At 36.9% G+C, this 17,857-nt stretch overlaps 1 protein-coding gene across 1 annotated transcript in view; it reads right to left on the bottom strand.

The window, feature by feature from the left end:
* Positions 1-17,857, bottom strand: part of STIM2 (stromal interaction molecule 2) — a 178,496-nt gene that overhangs the window by 44,061 nt on the left and 116,578 nt on the right. Inside the window, exon 3 of the mRNA XM_052641997.1 lies at positions 16,348-16,462. Within this exon, the coding sequence (XP_052497957.1) occupies positions 16,348-16,462 (115 nt within the window). The remainder of the gene's footprint in view (positions 1-16,347; positions 16,463-17,857) is intronic.

Genomic DNA, 17,857 nt, shown 5'->3' with positions numbered 1-17,857 from the left:
TAAAAACACCTATCTTTCTTCCTGCACAGTATAGACATTTCTGGCAATCCTAGGTGAACACAGTCAGGGTTTCACCTCATCAATGAAAAAACTGCTGTGCAGTAGTGAAAATCTAGACCAGCCAGAAAAATTTTGGGAAGGGTAGAGGTGGAGCAAATTTTTCTGATGGTGTCCAGTGTTGAGAGTTATATTAGCTCATTTAATTAAAATACCAAAATGGGATTTAATAGAGCATTTACATTTGGGAAATAACATGCTCTTACCATAAAACCCAGAGTGGGAAGAAAAGAAGTCTATGAGAAAAACCCATTTGTAATCCAAAAGTTTTTGACTGAAAATGTCAAGAACGTATCAGATTTTCTGAAGGAGTAACTATATTTTGTATCTTGTGACCCATGCTGCCAGACTCCACTCACCTACTTCTGGATCCAGAATAACCTTTTAAGCTTTTCTTCAATCTACTCTTGTCAACGTCTACCTTCTCTTGCTCATCAGTCTGTTACAGCTGTTTGTCAAGTAGGTACCCCTTTACTCTCTGCTGTCTTCTGAGACAAGACTCGTAATCACCAGGGAGAGGGGGTCGGAGACGGAAGTAATGAGAGGGCATCATTCTGGAGGTCACACTGACAGGTCTAGGTTATGGCCACATGACCTAAAGCCAGTCAGTTACTTCCTGAAACTTTTCTAACTAGAGTAGGCAGGAAAAATTCTTTTCTCTCTTGTCATGACCCTGGGAAAAGGTAAGTCTACAACTGTCCACAGCCACAGAGTTAGCCTTTAGGAAGTACAGTAGGAGAAAATAAAAGCAAAATCCAGAAAGAAACAGAGAGAAATACAAATGACCAGAGTGGATTAAGCCCCTACTGCAAACCTATACTCTCTTTAAATAAAGATGGCTTTAATTAATTTATTTTCTCCTACATCAGTTATATCTCAACTGGGTCATTCCATTAATATGAAAACACATTTAAAATCTTTCACCTTTTAAAAAAAAATTAAAACTGCCCCTCACATCATATCTATCTTCAGGTATCACAGTCCCATCTCTCTTCCCCTTCTTTTGAAAGTCAGTATTTACTATCTTCACTTCCTCTTTTATCCACTATAATGCGACTTTCACTTCCACCATTACAGCGCAACTGCTCTGTCAAAATCATCAACAACCTCAACCTCTACTTTGCTGACCCAAGGGTGGTTCTCTGTTGTGATCTTACTCAAACTTCTGGAGCATCTGTCACTGTCTATGCCCTTTTTAAAAAAATATTTCCTTCTTATACTTCAGCACCCTAGATTCTCCCAGTTCCCCTCATAATCTCATTGGTCACTTCTCTTTCTTCTTTCCAGGATCCCCCTCTGCATCTTGACCTCTCAGCACTCAGTTCTTCACCTCTTTGAAATGTGACCATTATTGATCCCTCAACTGAGCCTTTTTCAACCTTTTTTCCCCTAATTGCCTCCAAGAAATTTTAACACCACAGGCACATAAAACCTAGGCGCTGCATGACCCTTAATTCCTGTCTCCAACTCCCTCCTCTCATCAAGTTCCTGAATCCAATCCAGCAGCAAATCCTGTCAGCTAGTCCTTCAGACTGTATCACAATCAGACCCCTCTGCTACCTCCCTCTCCCGGGTCACTGCAAGAGCCTCAGCAGACCTTGTACTTCTACTCCTCTCTTCTCCAGAGTCTAACAGCCACACAGTAACTACATAATCTTTTCAAAAGACAGATCACCCATCACTGCTTAGCTCAAAACTCCTAAATGGAGCTAGAATCGCAGTAAGTATAATGATATTATACTTAAATCCTCAACTCTGTTAGGCCCTACAAGGTCTTCTGAGATCATGCAAGCCTGCTCATTACCTGTCTTCCTAAGACTGCTAACTTCATGAAGGTAGGATATCTATTTTGATAAATGCTCTATTTCCAAAACCCGGAATAAGGCCAGTCTTCAGGAGGAACTGAATCAATTTTTAATGACTTAATGAATGGAGAAAATGGGTATGCTTTTATCACTTGCAATAAATAACATCTTTGATGATAAGCATTCTTACAACAAATTTCCCATTACTTGAAGTACTTTGAGTCTCTTTATCCTCTGCCACTAAAAAAAAAGACTAAACTAAAACATATCAACTGTTCAAACGTTAAAAGAAAGCTCTAGAGTAAAGAAGACATAGTATACTGTAATTTCAAGCCAATCAACAAAGCATGTTGAACAGTCAGTTATGCACAGTAATTTATTAAGCGTTTAGTCTTGTGATAAATTCAGCCTCCAATATTTAATATAGTGCAGGTTCCATTAGAAACTAGAGTGACTACTTTGAGGGGACATTCTTTAAAACCACTCAAAGAATCTAGACACAGGCCTAAAAACATATATCTACTAACTTAAAACTTAATCTTCTCTTTTTCAAAATTACACATCTAAAAGAAAATGCAGTCTAAAGTCTTGGTCAGATTCATGCAGTTGGGCATGCTCATTAAAAACAGATGAGAAAAATTTAACAGCTACCAAAGCAGAGCAATCTTCAACTATCTCACACTGCAATCTGGGATATGCTTGCTTACCTTTGCTAGGGTCACAGGCTCTGGATCAGTGGGTATGCAGCTAGCACACAGAAACCTATTATCATTCACTGCAGTAGAGCTGTAGCCCTATCATTAAAATCCTGCCACAAAATATTTGGTACTGGTCAAAACATGGAAAATAAGGATGTTAGAATTCTATATTCTTACGATATATAATTCATAACCAAACAAACGAATAAGCATATTTTAAAGGTAAGAATTTCTTGGATCTCCCCTCTCTAATTACTCATCCTCTCATCTTCCCTCTTCCCAGCCCAGCCCACCACCATCCCCTTCCAAAAAGTTCAACGCATTGTTTTAAGGGAACTGTCACTCAAATTCTTCATAGGAAGTAATTCTATAAAGGACTTGAAAATGGCTAGTGATAGTGCCATCTAGCAATGGAAAATTATTCTGTCAACCAGTTTCTTGCCTGTCTTACACTAAATTCATTTTTTATTAACCTATATTTTCAAACCATAAACCAACATAATTATAAATAAATACTGACACATTATATTAAGATGTAATAAGGTATAGACTGTTGCTTGCTTATATAATTGTCAAGATTATAATATATCTAATAAAATTTGGGGGATAAAAAAGATGTAATAAGGTGTAATACCAACTTCCAACTCATATTAATACATGGTGGTAGTACTTTTTGAATAAAATCCTTGTTGAATTGAAAAATTTTTAATGTTCAACTTTTCAACATGTCAGTAAAGTACTTCCTGTTTTCTTTAAGCATAATCAGATCTACCAGTTTCTTAAGAAAGCCCTTTACCTGATCAAACTACCCATTTGTAACTGCCATTCAGTTTCCTCCATTTTCTTACCTATGCCTTAAATAAGAAGTCACTCGTTTACCTACGTCGTATCTACTTATTCTCATAAGTCAGTTTTTATTGTGGCAGAATATGCATAACATAACATTTGGCATTTTACACATTTTAAGTGGTATTAAGTATTCATACTGTTGTACAACCATCAGCACCATCCACTCCAGAACTCTCATCTTGCAAAATTTAAACTCTGTACCCATTAACCAATAATTCCCCATTCTCCTCCTGCTGCTGCTGCTGCTAAGTCGCTTCAGTCATGTCTGACTCTGTGCGACCCCATAGACAGCAGCCCACCAGGTTCCCCCGCCCCTGGGATTCTCCAGGCAAGAACACTGGAGTGGGTTGCCATTTCCTTCTCCAACGCATGAAAGTGAAAAGTGAAAGTGAAGTCGCTCAGTTGTGTCCGACCCTCAGGGACCCCATGGACTGACTGCAGCCTGCCAGTCTCCTCCGTCCATGGGACTTTCCAGACAAGAGTACTGGAGTGGGGTGCCATTGCCTTCTCCGTCTCCTCCCGCTAGCCCCCAGCAACTACTATACTACTCTCTGTCTTTGATTCTGACTACTCTAGGTACCTCATGTAAGCAGAACCATACTGTATTTGCTTTTCTGTGACTGAGTTATTTCACTTAGTATAATGTCTTCAAGGTTCACCCATGTTGCAACATTTGTCAGAATTTCCATACTTTTTAAGGCTGAATAGTATTTCACTGTATACCATATTTTGTTTATCCATTTATCTGTTGATAACCATTCGGGCTGCTCTACTCACACCTTCTTTAAGATTTGTTTTGTGTGCAAATGTGAGTCAATTCCCCATACCAATGTTTAAATTGCTATCTGTAGGTTAATGATTGTCTTCTCTCCATATTTAATGGCTTTTTCCCAATACATCACATTTCTCTATTTAGTACTGCTGGCCACTTTTCATCTCCTCTCTATCCCCCAGAGAAAGAGAAGAAATTACTTACAAAGATTCATATAATGCAAAGACATAAAACATGAAGGACATCAATGAACTAGAGAAATAAAATGAAACTAAGAGGATACACAAAATATACATGAGGACCCTTAACAGTTATAAAAAGTAGACAAAGGAGGAAATGAAATCACTGAAAGGGTTCACAAAATAAGCACAAATCATCTCCTCGTAAGTACAACTGTTCTCATTACAGAGAACTAAAAAAAAGCTTCTTCATGAGGGCTCTCAGCATATCCTTTGGTGGCACAGGTGGGCTATGCCCTCAACTATACAACCATCTGTCACTCCCTGAAAACTCTCCTATGCAGACTTCCAAGAAACTGCACCTTCCTGATTCATCTCCCATGTCTCGATGGCCATATTTATCTTGTTAGCTATGCATTTGTTTTGTCTTATTAACAGTATTCCCAAGGAGCTATTCTCTTTCGTTTTCCTCCTCTCGGTGAAGTCTTAATTCATATGACTCTAACTATGATACCTTTATATGAGGGAATCACAACTCTACATCATTAATTCTGTTCTGAAACATAGCCCTTAAGTAGCTGTAAGTTCCTAGTGATAAATACCTGTTTGATACTTTTAGCTGATACTTTTATGAAAATTGATAATGGAAGTAAAAATTAAATTTCCTTCAATGCAACTGACATTTGCTGTTTTATTGTGTCAGACTGATCTAGACTTTCTCAACCATGAAATATTTTAATTTCAAATGTGAATTCTCGATCCTTTTTGTACATCATCTTCTATGAAGTTACATAGAAATGTAATGACCTTCTAGTTTAATAACTTAAGTATGCAGCTGATTTTAAACAATTTGAATCAACAGTTTCTAAATGATCCATCATTTTCAACTTCCTGGAAGAATTAATACTGATACAAAGAGAAAAAGAAACAGAAGACTAGCCAAATGTTAGAAGAATGTGTATTCAGGACCTCTTATTGAAGAGCACCCTAACCAGATGAGAAAGTTAGACAATTAACATTATTTGTTCTTGGTATTCTATTTCAATAGCATAGCCATTCATAGTGTAAAGATTTTTAAGCATAAGACATAAGTGCTATGTGGTTTATCCTGTGTTTTATCATACATTCCCTCTGAAACATACGTATATATGTATATACGTATGTTCCAGAATTACAGAAATGTTTAGATTTTTAGAAATAAGTCATGTTCATATTCAAATTGTTATCTAGTATCTTTGAAATCTTTATTTTCTTTGTATTTATAATTTGCATTATTTCTATTACAGTTGCTTCTAAGTTGCTAATATTCACTAGAATTGAAAAAAAGACCCAAGAAAACATAAGACTTGCTTGAAAAAAGATTCTGTAAAACTAGCCACCTTTGAAGAAGAAAATACTATTACCAACGAACAAGTTCGGTATCCAAAAGAGCAGGAACAAAACATCTGTTCCACCTAAAGCAGAATTTTACATAGTGAGTCTTCCATAATCATGTAATTTTAACAACCAGAACTTGAACCAGAGTCCCTCCTACCCCACCCCTTTTCCAAAAGATCAGTAAAGCAAAAATTTAAAACCAGTTCCATATGGACCTGGTTTCCAATTGGTGGGGTAAGGAAAGAAAGAACAGTAAGATGTTCAAGAAAGCCTACTGTTTTCTAGATAGTCCATCACAGTGAAAAGTGGACAGCCCTTATTTTTACCTTCTGCAGAAGGTTCTGTTACTGTACTCCAAACGTGAGGTATCCCTTGAGTCTGTGAACACAGCAGAGGAGAAATGTAGAATTCAGGTATATAAAAAACCATAATAAGGCAAATTCACAACAATTTTAGAATAGTAACTCCTTAAATGATAAGAAAAGCTTCACTGCACGATGACTATATAAAAGTTCATTATTTGAGGAAAAAATGAAGCTCACAACACATCTAATGCACGTGTTCACACAGAATAGAAACGATCAAGTTTTCTAGAGCCCAGTATAGAGAGAGATGTAATAAGCAGTGGGTCTCTGCATCTCATATTGAGATGAACAAAACCAAGAAAGAACTATAAAGGAACACAGAGCTGTCTCAAAGTCAAATATCTGCTATAGATTAAAAAGTCATAATTCATCATAGCAAATCAGCATATGCAATGACTAAGTCTCCAGAAGTCAAGTATCCGGAAGTAAAAGAGAGAGTCCCAACAAGAAAAGAGAAAGAGAAATAGAAGACAACTAAAATAATTAAAACCAAAATAGTTATCCCTGAAAGAGAGCTGAAATTCAGGGAACAGAGACCGAAATACTAACACAGGATAAGATTAAGAAACATTAGCAATTTATTGTGAGTGCTCTGAACTCATTTGGATAAGTACACAACACAAAGAAAGCTATTTGATTGTAAAAGAATAAAAACACACTTTATATAAGGTATAAAAATCAATTCTGATTAATACAAAACTGTTTTTGCAAAATAATCAAGTAATTTACACACTGATCAAGTAATATTTATTCTATTCTTATAGAAAAAGCCCATGTTAACACACTTGAATGTTGGTTGACAGAATAAATGAACGATATGCTTGTCTTACCTACTCTCTACACAGAAGAAACTGACTATAAAAGACTTTTGTTAGTGGTGCAAATAATGACATTTGTCATTCTGAAACTAGACTCTACCTCAAGAACAGGCCTTCCTTTGTATAAACCACTTTCTGTGGGCTATGAAAACCCAGTACCTCTATAGATAGTTAACAACAACTCCTCCTAGAACCAAAAGTATGATATAAAAGTTGAAGTGTTAAACACCTAGATTAATAAAACAGATAAGCATGTGAAGCATATTAAGCATCTTATGTTTTTAAAATGTGCTATATTAATTACAAATACCCTGAAAGCTACTAATCCAGCAGAGTGCCTCCCACTGAAAGAGTGACAAAGATAAAAGATAAATGCCCCTTTATATGCAACTAACTCCTCAGGCCTTACCTGACTTCTGCAGGCAGACCAGCATACTTCTTTTTCTATTAACTCACACTGCCTACTACCTATCCTGATTACAGATAGTAGACAGTAGCACATCCTTTAATTACTTGTCAACAGAACTTTCTCCAATAGCAGACTGTAGGCAGGTGGAGAACAGAAAACATATTCTTCATCTGTATATCTTCAGAACCTGTGTATCTTCAGTATCTGTGTATTATCATTCCTCCCACTCAAATCCACATTACATTAAACTCATAGCAGGGTTTCTTGACTATAGTGAATTCATTGTCCTCTATCTCTACTATATTATATGACTTTCTAAAACAAGAAGCTGTAATAGCTCCTCATTAGTGCAATGATGTTAAAAAGGTTAAAATATTGTAAACACTGCCAACTCATAATTTCTACAATAATATCCTCCTTTGCTATTGAGATTAGGCACACATCAAACATCCTTAATACAGTGCTCCAGGTAATCAGTATCATTTAGTAAGTGATACGGCCCCCAACTCAGAAACGTTAATCTCCAGTGTCCTCTATATGTGTTATGCTCACACTTATCTTAGTCTCTGAGCACTTGTTAGGTGGTAGGCACTATTCTAAGCACTTTACATTTACGAATTCATTTCATCTTCAACATTCTCATGTAGTAGACAGGCTTACCCCTATCTAACAGATGACAAAACCAAGACACAGAAAGGTTAAGCACTACATGTTAATAGCAAAAGACAAATATTAAAACTGTGATTTACTCTATTTCATACACTAAAAAATTACATTTCTGACTTGAAAACTGTGCTTACTTGAGGGATTTAGGACTAATGGAAATTACAAGTACTCATTTTAATATGCTAACCTGTATGTATATCCCTCTTTTTCTCAATTCTAGAAAAATTTTATCTTTCAAAATCTTGCTAAAGAGTCATCCCCTAATGAAGACTTCCTCATAATAAATCTATCCATTCTTTTAAAGTCCCACAAATAGAACCACTTACCTACTATTTAATCAAATCTTCATGTATTGTTGTTTAACATTTCATCTGTGCACATGTAACAATACTGTAAACTTCTGGAAGAAAAAGGCCTTATCTTATACTTTTATCCTGCCATAGTGACTGCTATGCCTACTGTAAACATACAATATTGTGTTGATGGATGCCACGAAGGTAACTGGCTACCTTCTTATCCACAAGGTCTACATTCTGAGTTACTCTGCTGATAATGTCAAACAATATGCATTGATTTACATTTTATTTCATTCCAGTCTCATTGTAACCAATAGCATACACATGAAAAAGTATTTTATTGACATTTAGAGATCCATTTGTACTTTTACACCCAGAAAAAAATCCTTAAGAATATCAAGGATCTACATAAAGAAAGAGTTAAAATCCTCCTTACTTTTAGAAATTTAACACCCATCATCAGGAATTCTTTTCCTTTATATTTTCTTCATGTAACACTGACATTTTTGCTTTCCTAAACAGATGGAAAATGCTCTTGCTCATTTCTCTCTAGCTAGATTTTGGACACACTTTAAAACATACATTATTAAAGGCTGACATCTTTCATTCTCTCCAGCAATTTCAGATTCTTTAAATTCCTGGTCAAAAAAACAACAATAATAAACCTTCAGCAAAATTTCCAAATGTCTGTTCAATGTGTAAAGACCAAAATTATACAGTGACCTTATGTAAGATAAGACCCATACTGAACATGAACAGGATGGAAAGATTACCTCATGGTTGTCACATGTTAAAATAACTATTTAACCCAATGAGTTATTTTTAAAAACAATATATTACTTAATCAGTGTTATATCTAACATGAGTCCCTAGATCTCATACATAATCAATAACTTTCTCTACATATTTTCCTTCATTAGGTATCTGGCTGCTATCTAACTGCTGCCTTCATTACTTTTAACAACTGATCCAGTTTATCTAAATCTGTCTGAAATCTAATATTAGTTTTTTAAATGACTTTTATTTATATTGGACTTTTGCCATGTGCAAGCTAACCAAGGATTCTCTACACATACACACACACACACACACACACACACACACACAAGTACATTCAGGTCACACTGAAACTGTTCTATATGAGATCAGTATCAATTTCTGAGGAACACAATTCTACCTTTTCCCCCATTTGACAACATTCCATAAAGATCTTAGTTACATTTCACCACCCAGAGAATTGTACACTAAAATGGTGAGTCTTTAGCCTAATGTATCTGTTCATTTAACTGATGAATATTATGAGATTGAAGCAAAAAACCTTACAAAACTTTAAATAGAGCTGAACATTTTTGTTCATCCAGCATTATTACAAAGGTAAGTAAGTCAACACTTATTAAGTGCCTATCAGGTGTTACCAGGAAGTATGCCAGGCACTTTTACTACATTACTCATTTATATGACACAAGAGATCCATTTTACAAGTGCATTTTAAAATGTGCCAGATGTCTTAATGTTTATAAACAGAAGGGCTGGGATGTATATTTATACAGCTTGAAAACCCACAAACCACCTAAAGGACGCTACCTCCACTTCCAGCAAATTTTCAGGTAATTGAAAGAGGAGCAATAAGGGGGCTACCATATATGGTCTACCTCCTTATTGCCTAGGGCTTCCCTGATAGCTCAGCTGGTAAAGAATCCACCTGCAATGCAGGAGACCCCAGTTCAATTCCTGGGTCGGGAAGATCTGCTGGAGAAGGGACAGGCTACTCACTCCAGTTCTTGGGCTTCCCTTGTGGCTCAGCTGGTAAAGAACCCACCTGCAATGCAGGAGAACTGGGTTTGATTCCTGGGTTGGGAAGATCCCCTGGAGAAGGGAAAGGCGACCCACTCCAGTGTTCTGGCCCGGAGAATTCCGTGGACTGTATAGTCCATGGGGTCACAAAGAGTCAGACACGAGTGAGCGACTTTCACTTTCCTTATTCCCTTCCAGAACTCCCAGTCAATCCTCACAGCTGATTGCAAACACCCAATTCTGGTTATAATTCTATCAGAGAGTTCATTAGTCCTTCCAATGAGCTTCATATCTTACACTTACTTCTATTATTATACACTATCACCATATGTTGTAATTATTTCTTTACTTTGTTTTTTCCACTCAGCTACTTACTTCTCATATCAATAGCTCAGAATGCATTTAACTTATCTTTAATACCCAGGATCCACTGCCTGCTTAACACAAAATAGATACAAAACCTATTAGGCTACATGGTTTTCTGTAACATGAATTAGCTTACCTGCAACTGATAAAAAGAAAGCACATGTTATCATTTTACACCACCAAGTAATAGGAACTGGATACAAAGTATAAAGACAGAACAACAAAGCTTTGAAAATGATGTCTGTTTGCCATTCCTTCTTCCTCTTAGCTCAGCCTGGCCACAGCCGCTTAGATATGCTTGTTTAGTTCTCATCTTTGCATACATTGCCCTTATCGTCATTATTTAGCAAGTTCAACCCTATCTAACACTCCTTTTATTAAGTTATCTTTATGTATTATTAAAGGTAAAGTTCTATAGTGAGCATAGTATTTACTGGTTTGAAATTCCACACCTCTTTTTTTTTCCTGTGCTAGTTATTTGTATTAGTACTGTTAGTGCTCTGATTACAAAGCTGCATAGATTTTGAGTAGTTGGCTCCAACTCCAATTTTCTTCCATAAATTCCAGTTTTTAAGCATAATAATTGAACAGCGTAAGTTTTCCAGGAATGCATATATTTCATTACAACAGAAATGCCTGTACTCAAAGTATGAACTGAATTACTGAGTATCCAGCGCTCATCAGACATTATACACTCATTCATTCAACAGATCTTTACTGAATATCAAAGTAAACAAGGCACTGTTCTAGGCACTGGAGACACAAGGATGGGCACAGGTATGACTGTGTGTTTGTGTGTACATACACACGTGTGTGCATGTGTGTGTGTGGGTATCTGTATTCATATTCAACTAAACAAACTTAAGTTACATATTATTGCATTCTAGTCACCTTATCAGCAGTTTCCAAACCTTTCCAGAAGAATTACTTTTTGTTTCCCAAAAGAAACCTTTAAGAGAAACAAAATATACCAAATAAAAGCAGAACCCTACACATTTAGCATGCCCTGTCCCCCGAGACGCCTCCAGGAAACCGGGGGCTTTTCAGGTTATGATTAAAATCACTGACTTAGGAACAATGCCCTGCCTTTTTACATGAGCACTTTAATAAATGGAAAGAGTCACACATGGTCAAATCAACTGAGAAATGACACTGAGAAAATCAATTAGGTCACTACAAAACTTCTATACATGTTTCTTTCATTTAGCTCCTCTCTCCTTCCTCCCGTGCAGTTGTTGCAGTAGGAGCCTAAGACTCTTCCTCCCAAACCCTAACCCCTAAGAGGTTGTTATGTGAGAGACTGGAGTTCAGAGAAAAAGAAGCATGGAGTAGATAATTTAGGCCAACTCTTTGAGAGTTAAGGGGAAAATCTTCACACCACCATGATGATAAAATCTCAGGGCATGGAAATTAGGTTGAAAGCCTAGGGAAGAAGGTTCAAGAGGCTATTCAAAACTTAAAAAGATCTTCCAACTAAAACCAAACAGACATTTCTCATTTCTCACAAAAGATCCCTCACTAGGGTGAGAAATCAAAATAGGCTTTAGGGACAAAACCCCATCGAATCTGGGACACAATAATAAACAAAAATAGACCAAGATACCCCTTTCCTCTGAGGCTAACTTTTTGGGGGGCAGGGGAGAGAAGGAAAAGGACAAGCAAAACAAATTAATCAATTATATCTTGGAAGCTGATACATGACGGGGGTGGTGGAGAAAGTCTGAAGCTATGGAAGAGGGATAAACAACAGTACAAGAGACAATGGGGGTTGTGGTTTGCAATTTGCTGTTTTAAATAGAGTGGTCAGGATAGACCTTAAGGAGAGAATAGCCCAATAAAAGAGGTAATCAGGAGGACATCTGCATTCCTGCAGCAAGGAGTCCATTTAGGACAGAGCCCAGTGAGAGTGAGATGGACAGGACAGAAAACGGAAAAGAGGGTCTAGGATAGGGCAGATCACCGACCTTTAGAGGTCTTCCTAAAAACTTCAGCTTTTACAGCCTAAGATGGAAAAGCTCTATACGGTCAGCAAAAATAAGACCGGGAGTTCACTGTGACTCAGACCACGATCTCCTTATTGCCAAATTCAGACTGAAATTGAAGAAAGTAGGGAAAACCACTAGACCATTCAGGTATGACCTAAATCAAATCCCTTATGATTATACAGTGGAAGTGAGAAATAGATTCAAGGGATTAGATATGATAGACAGGACGCCAGAAGAACTATGGATGGAGGTTCATGACATTGTATAGGAGGCAGTTATCAAGATGATCCCCAAAGGGAAAAAAAATGCAAAAAGGCAAAACAGTTGCCTGACGAGGCGTTACAAATAGCTATGAAAAGAAGAGAAGCTAAAGGTAAAGGAGAAAAGGAAAAATATACCCAACTGCATGCAGAGTTTCAAAGAATAGCAAGGAGAGATAAGAAAGCCTTTCTCAGGGATCAATGCAAAGAAATAGAGGAAAACAATAGAATGGGAAAGACTAGACATCTCTTCAAGAAAATTAGAGACATCAAGGGAATATTTCATGCAAACATGACCGTAATAAAGGACAGAAATGGTATGGACCTAACAGAAGCAGAAGATATTAAGAAGAGATGACAAGAATACACGGAAGAACTGTACAAAAAAGATCTTCATGACCCAGATAACCACAATGGTGTGATCACTCACCTAGAGCCAGACATCCTGGAATATGAAGTCAAGCGGGCCTTAAGAAGCATCACCACAAACAAACCTAGTGATGGTGATGGAATTCCAGTTGAGCTATTTCAAATCCTAAAAAATGATGCTGTGAAAGTGCTGCACTCAATATGCCAGCAAATCTGGAAAACTCAGCAGTGGCCACAGGACTGGAAAAGGTCAGCTTTCATTCCAATCCCAAAGAAAGGCAATGCCAAAGAATGTTCAAACTACCACACATTTGCACTCATCTCACACACTAGCAAAGTAATGCTCAAAACTCTCCAAGTCAGACTTCAACAGTATGTAAACCATGAACTTAGAGATGTTCAAGCTAGATTTAGAAAAGGCAGAGCAAACAGAGATCAAATTGCCAACATCTGCTGGATCACAGAAAAAGCAAGAGAGTTCCAGAAAAACATCTATTTCTGCTTTATTGACTATGCCAAAGTCTTTGACTGTGTGGATCACAATAAACTGTGGAAAATTCTGAAAGAGATGGGAATACCAGACCACCTGACCTGCCTCCTGAGAAATCTGTATGCAGGTCAGGAAGCAACAGTTAGAACTGGACATGGAACAACAGACTGGTTCCAAATCAGGAAAGGAGTACATCAAGGCTGTGTACTGTCACCCTGCTTATTTAACTTCTATGCAGAGTATATCAAGAGAAACGCTGGGCTGGAAGAAGCACAAGCTGGAATCAAGATTGTTGGAAGAAATATCAATAACCTCAGATTAGCAAATGACACCACCCTTATGGCAGAAAGTGAAGAGGAACTAAAAAGCCTCTTGATGAAAGTGAAAGAGGAGAGTGAAAAAGTTGGCTTAAAGCTCAACATTCAGAAAACGAAGATCACGGCATCTGGTCCTATCACTTCATGGGAAATCGATGGGGAAACAACAGAAGCAGTGAGAGATGTTATTTTTGGGCGCTCCAAAATCACTGCAGATGGTGACTACAGCCATGAAATTAAAAGACGCTTGTTCCTTGGAAGAAAAGGTATGACCAACCTAGACAGCATATTAAAAAGCAGAGACGTTACTTTACGAACAAAGGTCCGTCTAGTCAAAGCTATGGTTTTTCCAGTAGTCATATATGGGTGTGACAGTTGGACTATAAAGAATGCTGAGTGCAGAAGAACTGATGTTTTTGAACTGTGGTGTTGGAGAAGACTCTTGAGAGTCCCTTGGACTGCAAGGAGATCCAACCAGTCCATCCTAAAGGAAATGAGTTCTGAATATTCATTCGAAGGACTGATGCTGAAGCTGAAACTCTGATACTCTGGCCACCTGATGCAAAGAACTGACTCACTGGAAAAGAACCTGATGCAGGGAAAGACTGAAGGCGGGAGGAGAAGGGAACAACAGAGGATGAAACGGTTGGATGGCTTCACCAACGCAATGGACATGAGTTTGAGCAGGCTCCAGGAGCTGATGATGGACAGGGAAGCCTATTGTGCTGAGGTCCATGGGGTGAGACACGACTGAGCAACTGAACTGAACTGAGTGAGCCATTATAGGATATTGAGCAAATCTGATTTATATGGTAAATAGATTACTCTACAAATGAAGAACAGACCACCACACAACAGAAGCATCCACAAGGAGACGCTTAAGGACCTACCCCTATTATCAGAACATTACCATGATATCTAGGGAAGAGATGGGGGCTGAACCATGGTGAGAGAGAGCACAACAGGTGGTGAGAAGTGGTCAAGTCTTTTTTTCCTTCCTTCAGACATAGTTAAGTGGGCTCCATTCAACTTACCACAAACTCCAAATCTAAAAGATATTAGTAGCAATCGACTCCATAAGGGATCACCAAGTCCTTTACTAATATCTATGTACTACTGAGATATCTCACATAAACTGATTAAATCTTACTGAGTTTGACCATTCTAGCACTTTTGCCCATGAAATTTACACTCATTTATTCCTTCCTGGTGGCTCAGATGGTAAAAAAAAAAATCTTCCTTCAATGCAGGAGACCTGGGTTCAAGCTTGGGTCAAGAAGATTCCCTAGAGAAGGGAATGGCAACCCACTCCAGTATACTTGTCTGGAGAATTCCATGGACAGAGGAGCCTGGTGGGCTACAGTCCACGGGGTTGCAAAGACTAAGACACAACTCAGCAACTAACACTTTCAGTTTCATTTCTATTCCTACGCCAAGTTTCTATTACTTTAAAATGGCATGGGGAAGGGAAATGGAGACAAACTGGTTTTTTTTTTTTAATCTATGTATCTTTCATTGAGGTCAACAGTATTTTTCCCTTCTTTCATTTTCTTCTTCCCGGAGTATTTAATCAGAATTATTTTTTAAAAATGAAAAAAAAATGTTAGCAAATCTTCTTAAGCATTAATAAAAATATGAAGTACTGATGGAAATAGTTTCTTATATTTTCTGATTTCCAAATGCTACCTACCACTGACAGTCTAGTAAACTTCATAATTTCTTCATATTCCTACTTGGCAATGTGTCCTAGCTTCTTTTTAATTTCATTTCACTATTCAAACTTGAAGAGAAAAATATAAACTACAATATAATTGTGATTTGATAAGTGAATAGAAACATTAGAAAAAAGACATTTTATTCAACTCTGTTACCATTTAAAAAAAAAAACTTGGAAGACTTTTTTTTTTTTAAGTAGCTTTCCAATACTAGAGATCTAGTTGAAATTTTATGTCACACATCTTTTCTGCCCTAAACAATTACTATCTATAAGACAGTTTGAGGATTTAAGTATAGAGAAAGGAATAAAATATAAATTACACTTTACCAGGCAACTATTAGAAGACTTCATGAAGAGTTTCCTTAAGAAAAAGGTTAAAAGTTCTGTGCCTTTTAAAAACTTTAGGAACTGTCGTCCATAAGTAAAAGGAAAATTTTATGATCCATGTTTATTTGACAAACTTTTTCTAATAATGCCATTTAACAGATGAAACAACAGTCTAAAATTTTAAGCTCTCAGACATGTATTATCTTTTTATTCTAGTATAAGGTGTCAAATTACCTGAAAACAGGCTGACCCTTAAGAAATCCTAAGAAAAATGAAAATCATATTTCAAAACCAAAACTGGAACAATTATTACTAAAATATAAACATCCTCACAGAAATACTATTTGGATTTTTTTGTAAATCATATGTTAAAAATGGGTGAGCAATGCAGAAAAGCAGCTGAGAGCTCGAGATCACTAAAACAGCCTTACCTTCTGATGTTTTCCACTGTTTCCATAAATCCTCAACAGTTATGTGCTTATCTTCTCTGTGCAGATGGCTGTGTTTATTAGTGGCATCTTTATATTTCATATCTTCTCTGATAAACTATAAAAGAGAAAACATTAAATATACTTAAACGAAAACAAAAATATAAGCCAATCTTATCACACAATAATAAAAATCCTGAGCATTGATAGAATAGTTTTCTTTATTTCTCTATAAACAGAAAAAAGTAGAATTTGAAGTCCAGAGGTTGGTAATTTTCTGACAACAACTGACATATTTGTGGTATTTTACACTCACATTATTCTCAAATGCTTATCAAATTTATTTAATAAGATATCTTCTAATTATAACAACAGCAGCAGCAGTTAGAAGTATGGATTTAATGCTCATCATATATCAGGTGGGCTTCCCTGGTAGCTCAGCTGGTAAAGAACCTGCCTGCAATGCAGGAAATCCCGGTTTGATTCCTAGGTCAGGAATATTCCCTGGAGAAGGGACAGGGTACCCACTCCAATACTCTAAGGCTTGCCTGGTGGCTCAGACAGTAAAGAATCCACTGCAAGGTGGAAGACCTGGGTTTGACCCCTGGGTTGGGAAGATCCCCTGTGAAGGAAGACAAAGCAACCCACTCCAGTATTCTTGCCTGGAGAATGCCATGGAGAGAGGAGCCTGGAGGGCTACAGCCCATGGGGTCACAAAGAATCAGACACGACTGAGCGACTAAGCACACACATTTATCAGATACTGCGATATGTTACATAATAAACATGTCACATCAACACACATACACAGAGAGTCTTTTAACTATTTAACTTCATGATGGTTCTATAAGTAAAGTATCAAGTATCGCTACTTTATAGGTGAAGAAACCAAGACCCAAAGAGGTTAAGTAATTTTCCAATGTTGAAAAAAGAACATCAGAGTTGAGATTCCAGCCCAAGCAGAGTTGAGATTCCAGCCCAAGCAGTTTGGTTATGCTCAACAGTATAACATGCTGCCGAAATGTGACCAAATACTTAGTGTCAGGGAAATTTCATAATACAGTAAATAGACTGAATCACTACATCATATATTTGTTCTTCTACATTTTAATTCATTTCTTCTAGTTCAAAGACATTCAATTACAGCATTTAGAACTAAACTATTTTACAAAACTGAAGTAGACCCCCCCTATTAATCTTACTTTAAAATATATAGTAAGAAAACACAAAAGTTTTCTTTGCTAAAAACCAACCTAGTCTGTATTGCCTTATTATATAAAATTCTTCAATTGCCCTCCACTGTCTACCAAATAAAAAGCAACTTTTTATGAATTATGTAATACTTCCCAATGTGTTTCTGACCATCTCTTGACAATTTCTACATATAAACCCATTACTCTAATTAGGCAAAAAGAAAAGTTTTTATATATTGTTATGTAGTTACCAAAAAAGATGTCCTTTTCATTATAGGGGATTGGAATGCAAATGCAGGAAGTCAAGAAACACCTGGAGT

This window comes from Budorcas taxicolor, chromosome 6 (genome assembly GCF_023091745.1).
Source record: "Budorcas taxicolor isolate Tak-1 chromosome 6, Takin1.1, whole genome shotgun sequence".
NCBI classification, from domain to species: Eukaryota; Metazoa; Chordata; class Mammalia; order Artiodactyla; family Bovidae; genus Budorcas; species Budorcas taxicolor.
The sequence above is the reverse complement of the archived record's forward strand: the minus strand, read 5'-3'. Positions and strand labels throughout refer to the sequence as shown.